Source organism: Bactrocera latifrons, unplaced genomic scaffold, assembly GCF_001853355.1.
Source record: "Bactrocera latifrons isolate USDA-ARS-PBARC rearing strain unplaced genomic scaffold, ASM185335v1 scaffold_106, whole genome shotgun sequence".
NCBI classification, from domain to species: domain Eukaryota; kingdom Metazoa; phylum Arthropoda; class Insecta; order Diptera; family Tephritidae; genus Bactrocera; species Bactrocera latifrons.
In genome coordinates, this window is record NW_017534475.1 from 839907 (window position 1) to 849535 (window position 9629).

The 9629-nt window shown below is 33.4% G+C and overlaps 1 protein-coding gene across 6 annotated transcripts in view; it reads left to right on the top strand.

Moving 5' to 3' along the window:
• The window catches only part of LOC108970141, a 59843-nt gene that overhangs the window by 34134 nt on the left and 16080 nt on the right, over positions 1-9629 (top strand). For 2 of the 6 annotated variants that reach the window (XM_018935328.1, XM_018935361.1), the window contains exon 1: positions 2550-3044. The exons of the other annotated variants lie outside the window; for them this stretch is intronic. In XM_018935328.1, coding sequence (XP_018790873.1) covers positions 2962-3044 — 83 coding nt within the window. In that variant the 5' untranslated portion in view covers positions 2550-2961. Of the gene's footprint in view, positions 1-2549; positions 3045-9629 lie in introns of those variants that run through there. 6 annotated transcript variants of the gene reach the window in all.

The window sequence follows — 9629 nt, forward strand, 5'->3', positions numbered from 1 at the left end:
TCAACCGACCATATCTTCCAAAGAAGCTGATGTATGCAGCTTGTCAGTTCTTCGCCACCGTATTTGGATAGCTCGGCCGGTAATCCCTCGGATGCTGTCGCTATGTTGTTCTTTATACGGGTAATTGCTATTTGAACCTTTCTTTTTCATAGTGAGTGGCTTCTACATGGCGTGTTCAAACCCAGCGCACAGTGTGTAATAAATGTAATATTTTATACACATTTATGTAATGTTTTGTTTCAAGACCGACGCCAGCTCGAAACCGCACCTCTGGTGAACAGACGGTTCAATTAGACTTCAGCGAACCCTTAAACCGAATATGGCGGTGTTGCTCTGCAGAAGCTTCGTCGTTTCTAGCGATGACTCCAGGCTCCACACGGTTTGGCTACCGCCTCTTACACAAGTCGCGGCGAGGACGCATAAGTATGAATTTAGGAATATGACTGTAATTGCTAGCAGGACATCTTAAAATCTTACAAAATTTAGTCAGATTTCTTAAAAGTCTTTTTTACTATTCAATAATATGAAATATTTGATATTAATTCTATGCATATAACCTCCCGCGCCTTGCAATTTTTATCCAAATTGAATCATGTTCCTGATGTTGGGTATGAGCTTTCAAAGAACTACTTGTGCACTGGTATAAATCTAATGTTAAAAGTTTCGTTTTCTATAAAATCATAATATTTTATTTAACTAGTTTTTAAAACTAAAGTTCCACACAAAGCGCCACTTTCATTTAAATGCCAAATTCATAGAATTTGGTAAGCTTGTGACTGTTTTTTGCACTGACTAGTTTAGTTTCTATATGTTTATAATAATAATTTGTTTTAGCTAATAGTATTTAATTCTGAACATTGTTTTAATAAGCGAAACATTCTTTGTTTGTATATTTTACATTTTTTATTCTTTGAAACTAAAAACTTTTGTTAAAATAATAGTACAGCTGAGATAGATCGAACCTGATTTAGAAGTACACAGAGTTAAGAGCAACAAGTTTGAAAATCAGTTGATGGTACTTTAAATGTATGAAGGGTTCAATGCAGCCGTCATACATATATATTGTTAAATATTTAGAGGGCTAAGCGTTTCAAGTCAAGAACGACGAATAGTATGCTAGAGAAAATATTGAAAATGTCATGGCACAGACACAGTTACCGTTATTGCAATTACTAGTAGTATTTCTGGAAGTGAGAGTCTAAGGTGGGGTCAATTGTTCCATTAATGAAAGGTAAATTTAGTTATATAAGATTTTTCAGATTCAAAAATTCAAAAATTCAAAAAGTTAAAGATTTTGTGAAACTAATTAGCTAATTAAATTACTTTTGCCACAATATAACTCACTTGTAGTCGAGTCGGTTACAGCTAGAAAACAGAACAAAACAGCAACTAGGAAACAGATAAGTGCCATCTGGCTTTATAAATATTTCGTTCATATTAATTTGCCACCTAGTGCGATCAAAACCAAAAAAAAAAAAAAAAAAAAAAAAAAAAAAAAAAAAAAAAAAAAAAAAAAAAAAAAAAAAAAAAAAAAAGAGAATATGAAATAATTCAAATGTAATGACATATGTTTATGTAAGATGCACGATTTATGGACGCCAATTTTTTCAAGAAAAGAATGAAATTAGGCGGCGGATTTATAAATATTTCGCGGGGTGTATAATACTAACAATATTTCTGCTCTCAAACCTACGCTCCATACTACTGTTAATAGTGCTTTGAGAGACATTGTTGAGAATTTTTGTTGATGTTATTGATTTTGTTATTTTAGTGAGTGTTCGTTTCGCACTTACTTGCAAGTGAAAGCGAAAAAAGTAACTGTGCTCGTTACTAAGAAAATTAACTTGGTATCATGCGCTGCTGTTGGAAACCAGCTTCTAAGCAAAATATGTCCTATAGTTTAATTACAGTTATATATTTAATTTCTACACTAAATTTTGTTCTTCATTATGTTAATAAAGACACAATTTAAGGAGTAATGAGTTTAGCGACTTTTCGCTCATTTGAAATGCGCTCAAATAAAACTAACTCAAAACGAAAAAGAGCAGCCGCGGCAAATGCCAATGATTTGTTGCTTTATTGAGCGTTATTAAAATATTTTCATTAGCACAAACAAATAAATACATAATGAGCGCTTACCATATATTTCGTCTACAAAACGCTTCCGTCCACGCTCTACGCAACACATACGCGCGTTTACCATATATATTTCAGATCGATTTGAGCTAATGAATTTTTTTTAGCCTTTAATTTTATTTTATTTTTCGATCTGCCATCAGTTATTCTATACAATAATAGAAACAACAAACGAACGCGCGACCACTCACCGCCGCTATTCAGCGAAATCGTGTCCAATGGCAAAGCGATCGTCGAAACCACATCGAAATGCTTAATAATTTACGGTTGTGGCTACCCTGTTGGTAATGACGACGACGTCAGCCGCGTACACCGCTGTCAGGCGCATTGGCCAAAAAGTGATCCCGCACAAATGTCAGTTTTACGATACTGTCAGTTGGCGGCAGCACGGCATTTGTGGCGCGTATGTGTTTGTTAATAACGGCATTTGGACGCGCCTGCTCGGATATTGATTTCAGTTGTCATGATAACCAGATCGATAAATTGTTAATTCGTATGCGGACGTGGAGGCAAGGACGCGGTAATTATAGTAGCGCTGTGTTGCATTGAAATTCGATGCAAGTGTGTGCGGCAAATGTGACAGAATCTATACAAAACGTTGGCAAATATTTATGAATTTGCGTAGAAAATTGTGAAGCTCAACGAGTTTATGCCATATTTTTAACGGTGTAAAGTGTGAGCAATAAAAAATAAAAATGTTGAATATACTCGCTGGCGTGCTCATTGATTGTCTGATTTACTGAATTCAGCAAATTGAATTCAATTTCACTTGTAAAAGGTGTTAAACGAAAAAAATATTGATTTTCTGTGCAACGAGCAAGTTTAATGAAAAGTTCGAAAAATCGCCAACAGCAATATGGAAATTCCAGTCGGAAAGGTGGCAGCAGCAAACGTGAAAAGGGTTCAAAGTATGAGCGTATTTGTGTGTTTACTTATATATATTTATATATTATATAACTGTATTTATGTGCATATGTATGCAAGTAACTAAAATGAATTTCCAAGCTTACATGAATTGTGACGCGCAAAAATCAGATTAAATATCAACTACAATTGCAATTCATTCGAAACAAAAATAAATGAAAAATAATTCATATGCACACTAATGCTATTTGGATAGCATTATTGTTATTTAAATAGTTTTATAACTTTTGGTAACAACAAATCCGCTTATTAAATCGTATATAACTGCAGTTGTGCAATATGTCGGCCATCACACACATATATACACAAAAATATACAAACACAACTGATTTGATGTATACATACATACATATGCATATATAAAGATATGTATGTATTTAAGGCTTTCGTGGATTGCCGTCCACTTTAGAAAACAGTTCTTTTTATTTGATTTGCTCTTGAACTCGGTCGAAGTGATTTATTTCGGCTTCTTGTGCTTTCAATGAAATGAAACAATTTTAAGTGGTTGTTGCTGGCTTGTTTCACATGGTCATTAGCATATAAAAATATGCTCATAATCTTCATACATACAGACGCTGACACGCATGCAGTCATAAAATATGCGGCACTCATCAAGTAATCAATAAGATTTCTCAAAAAGCTGCCTAGCAAGAAACACGCTTTAGGGAAGTTAACCATTTTTTTTAAATTAAAATCATCGGTTTTATCATTAGAGACCTCTAAATGTTGATATAATTAAATGTATTTAAAACTTTAAATGATGAATTACAAACACTGGAATTTCGTCCAGAAGTATAGAACCAGTGCATGGAAAGCATAAAGATCATATAAATTGTCTTTTGAAATAACTGCTCAAAATATACAGGCAAAATTTTATCAATAGAGTTTATATTAATAGCAAACAAATAGGCTTAGATTAAATGTGAAATCATTTGATTATTCCTTTAAATGCATTGCAACTTCGGGAGAGATGGTTCAACATTTTTGATTTTATGTGTGAGCCGTCTATGATGTATTTTTTTGTAAACCTTATAACTCAATTTTAATAGTAGTCACAAAAAAAGAGCTCCATCATTCCAAAAAAAAGCCAAACTGTTTAAAAAATCTCTAATTTGCAGAACATTTTCAATAAAAATTCTCTAAGTTTGCACCAATGAATAATACCAGACACTCTGCGGAGATTTATTCGCCTCTTTGGAATGAAAAAATTCTATCATAATTTCTAAGTCAGCTTAAAATTGTTTTTTGGCAGGGATTCCACAATTTTTTTTAATGGAAATAGGTATGGTCTGTCACAAAATGATGTAAGGACAATAGGGTTTTCTAAAACTAACTAACTAGCCTTTAACTTCACACTTTACCTACTTTTCTTCTTATTCGAAAGGATTCGAAGAGTTGCTGGAAAGATATTAGCCGTATTCCAACAGACAACTACGGCTTTTTAAAAGATCAATAGAAAAGGTTTTAAATGGCGCTTGTATAAATTTGACAGTTAGTTTGTGAACTATACCATTTTGAGTGAAGCTACTTTTGTTATTGTCAAAAAAATGGAAAAAAGAAATATCGCGTTTTGATAAAATATTACTTTTTGTAGGGAAAATATACAGTTGCAGCAAACACTTGGCTTGATGACGACTTTTTCGGAAACAGTTCGTAAGTTTAGACGTGGTAAAATGACCACCGAAGATGGAAAATGTAGAGAACGTCGAGGTTGTTACTGACGAAAACATCTAAAAAGTACAGAAAACAATTTTGTATGACTGTAAAGTGAAGTGGTTTGCGATAGCATGCACTCCAAAGATATCAACTGAACGTATACACGAATATTTCAGTAAAAAAAAAAATTGTGTGCAAAGTGGGTGCCGTGCGAGCTCACTTTTGTCCAAAAATGGTTTAGTTATTCGGAGCATTGTATGGAGATGTAAACTAAAATTTTGGCACCGATATGAGACATTGGTTGAAACATGGCTCAATAATTTCACTACGAAGTCCAATCGGCAGCCATCCGAGTTGACTACACGAACACGACGTACCCGCTCCAAAGCATGGAAAAACGCAACAATCGGCCAACAAGGTTATGGCAACTGTATTTCGGCATGCACATGAACTAATTTTTGTTGACTACCTTGAAGAAGGAGGGACCACCAACAGCAACAATTATATATTGAATCGTTTGAAGGATTAAATCGCAGAAAAACATCCGACTTTGAACAAAACAAAAGTGATTTTTCACCCAGACAGTGCATCATCACTCAGATCAAGAAAACGAGAACAAAATTCCGTGAATTTGACTTCGAATTGCTTTTGCATCCATCCATCGTGTTTTCAAGAACTGGGCACCATTGATTTTTTCCTGTTGTCAGGGCTCAAAAGAATGCTATGGTAAGAAAACTTCATCAAGATCGCCGAAACTGTGGTCAATTTTGAAGCAAAGGGCAAATCGCGTTACAAAAATAGTGTCGAAAAGTTGGAGGGTCGCTATAATCAGTCTATATTCTTGCAGGAAACAATATTGCATAAAAAAAGAATTAAAAAAAAAATTAGCCTACGAGTTTTCAATTGACCCGTCATTTCGATAATGAGCATGAATTCTGTGCCCAAATATGCGAGTCTAGACTTTGTGATAGATCTACAAAGTCTCTGGGCTGAAGAAACTCAAAAGTATTACACTATTTCATAGTTGAAGGACCATAATATACATATAAGAACCTTTCCGATTTGAAAATTAATTTAATGTACTTAACTTAGTTTAATCGATAAATTCGTGTCATAATCGGACTGACATAATAATTATGCCAATGAATTCGAGTGAAAAGCCACCTGAGTCAATGCAATTGAACATTTTATTTCGTTGTGAATTGCGATTGTAACTAGGTCACGAAAAGTATAAGGATGTACCAGTAATCACTGAACTACGGCGTCTAAAGCGATATGCATGAAAACTTGTATGAAATATTTGCAGTCATAAATGTAAATTAAATTATTAAATAAAATTGAAATTAAATACAAATAAAATTGAAATCCTTTCTGCTGGCCCAAAATTGTAAGCAAGCAGATATTCCACTTCAAAATTAGTAGTAAAAATTTTAATTCCAACACGCAATTAATTAAATTTAGAATTAGATGTAATTAATTAAAAAGGCATGTGCATATTGGATTTGTTCATGGTAAATATGAAATTAATTAATATTAGTAATGTTATTGTGAGAAAAAGCAAAATACTATTATCTGAATGCTTGGAATGCCCAGCAAGCGTAAATACATACATACTATACATACAATTTCGCCAGGTAATAAGTGGAAAATTGTTTATTTTGAAATCAGTGAAAATTAATTCGAACTAGCGTGATAAAAGTTGATTACACAACTTCCAGCAGGGTATATTTGCGCCAACATTCAACCACACATATATTCATACACATTTACATACATACAGCCGCATACTTTAGATATGAATATTTGGTATAAAGTAATAGCTTAATATTTGTGTGTATATTTTTTCAAGGGCTTTATAAATAGCCACAAATGAAACAAATTATAGCGGCCGTTCGAAATCGTGTTGAGTTGGAAATTAAAATAAAATTTATTTCATCAATTTGTTTGTTTGCTTTATTATGCGATTTGCTTTTATTTTTCGCTACGTAGCATTCATCGTATTCGGATACACACGTGTGCTTACATAGAAATGCTAATAAATATCTTTAATTTACTTTAAAATCGTCGCACTTTTTCAAAAACTTGTATTCTTTTGGGCATTATGAAATCTACAGCTGTTGTGCTAAATGTTTTAATCTTATAATGCTCGCCAATTTGTCTATTAATCCCAGTCGATTTAATCAGCTTTGGAGGAAATTTAAATTGCCTATCTCAATTTTATTTGCGTAGCAGTCACAGAAGTAAAAATATTGTTAAGAGTAAATATTTTGAAAAATAAAGTATATTTTTCATGTTCCTCTGGGTAACGTTGAGAGTTTGAAATCAAAGTGAATATTTTTATCTCCTTGAAATAAAAACTTGTGGTCCACTCATTTACGCCCTGATATTTTTCCAACGTCAACCATTCCGAAAAATTATGCTGAAAAAAAGCTCGATACTATTATTTTCTTACTCATAGGCGATGAATAAGATCGTTTGAAGTTTTTCCTTTAATATCCGAAAAATTATGAAACGAGGTCTCGCGATCTATTCATTACGTATTTTCACAAAATTAGCAGCCTTACTTGCATATTTATTTTACAGTATATACTGCTTACAATTCATGTTTTAGGCATTGAAACAATAATACAAATATAATTATGAGATTGTTTGAATACAGGAATAAATTTTAAATAAAAACTGGCCAATTTTTCTATGGTTTCGCAGGTAGTCTTTTAGGGAACAAAAAAAAAAAAAGCAATGTTAATAATCGAAAATAGCTTTATTGTTTTTCAAAATATTATCCATTAAGATCAATACAATTTTGCATGGGTTTGAACCAATTGTCATCGCACGTTGGGAGTTTTGATTGAACTATCTTCAAAATATGCGTTCTTAAGTCATTAACCGCCTTTTAAGAGTCTAAAAACGTTGATATCTTTCTTTATTTTTCATACGACAATAGAAAGAAGTCATTTGGAGTCCCGACTGTATGGTGGGCGACTCGTCAAATCGATGTTTTGAGTGCTCAAAATTGCAGTTGTTTCATTCGGTGTGTGAAAGCCCGCATTGTCATGGTGAAGAGTGCGTTTTGACTGCTATTTACTTTTGAGCTTTACGTATGAATCCATGATTCATGACCTTTCACGTTGTCGTATACGTGATTCGAAGAAAAGTTCTCGTATTCTTTTCACATTTCTCTCGACTTATGGGCATTTTCTTCAATCAAACGTTCATGGAATTTTGTTTCTATGGTGTTCCCATTAATGGCGGAAGATTTGGTAATATCAGTTTGCGAAGGAACAACTGACTTTGGACGATCTTTACGAAATTCGTTTTCGTGTGATCTATGATTGAATTGGTCATAATACTGATAATCATTGGACCTTGATTGCGCTTTGTCGCAAAAAATTTTATAAAGTTCATCCCTGCGCTGTTGCTGAGTGATTCCACGACAGTTTTAAAAAAATATTCTCGCGAAAAATTTTGCAGTTTATTTTCATTTCCGAGATGAATATTTTAAGTTACTGTATTTTAAGATACTGTCGCTCAGTTTTTGAAATATCGATCAGAAATTTTGCTTCCGTCAATGGTGGAATCTCCATTACCGAGATCACTACAGCGAATAGCTGTCATAGACACTGAAGGTTGAAATCAGGTTCTCGAAGGCATCTCGAGGTTAACATTCTTTCTTGTTTTGACATAAGATTTGTAAACTTGTAAGTTTTTTTTCTCCAGTTTGTATTCTTTGTAGTTTCGAATAACATTTTCATAGCATATATTCCTATACCCATTGGTGAACACCCTGTATTTGCCAAATAGTGATTGTTGTGTCTATTTTTTATGCGTATCGTATAAATTATGCCTTTAAGCCATTTTGTGTAGTGGCAGTAGGCAATTAATTGAGTTGGACGCAAAGGCATACATTAGGTGCTTTTACGATTGCACATTAGCACCCCTCGTCCACCGAAGCCAACATTTGTATACATACAAATGGATGTACCAGCTAACTGGGTACACACGTCGGCGCCGCTCCAAAGTAAAGTGCCAATCAATTGTGTCCGACGCACATTAGTTGGCCATTCGGCGCTTCGTTCGTCGCCATTTGATATACGCGGCGAGCAGATTTTTCCCCAATTTTCAACAGCGCACACCTTTGGCAGCGCAGCATTTTCCTCTGCTATTTTATTTATACATCACATATTTTGTTGGTATTTATTTATTTTTCTTTGTTGTTGGTTGTTTTCGTTTTTTAATTCGTATTTTTTGCCAAACGTAGGTAGCAGCTCCCTAGAACCAAACGCTAAAGCGTTGGCAAATTAAATGTTGATGATAATTATTGGCAGCAACAACAATAATAACATTAACATTAACAATAACATTAATAACAGCAACAACATCAACAATGGTAAACATAAGGCAAAAGTAGCGGAAGACAGCAATAAAAATTGGCGATACAACAATAACAAACACATTGGCACAACAAAAATTAAGCAGAAAAAAATCAACTAATCTTCAATATCGGACTATGTGGCTTATTTAGTCTACTTACAGAATCCGCTGGAGCACGGTTGATTTCGGTTTTTAGCTTCTTTTAAACGCCAAAGTGCTTAACGCTGGAAAATAGAAGGATTAATTTGTCATAAAGAGAATCAATTCATTACAAACAAACACGTTTTTTTGATTAAAGAAACACTTGTAAAAAGTAACTGAAAAAGTGGAGCAAGTTTGTGCGCGGAGATGATGGTGATCCGGAATAGTCAATGGGACTATTTTAAAAATAAAAGGCAAACAACACTACAATATAGTTAAGAAAAATAAAGTGACACCTCAATTGTTGTTATAAAATATTTGAAGTGCTGAAATTAATTACTTGAGAGAAATTTCATAAAAAAAAAAAGAAAAAACAAAAAAAAAAAAAAAAAAAAAAAAAA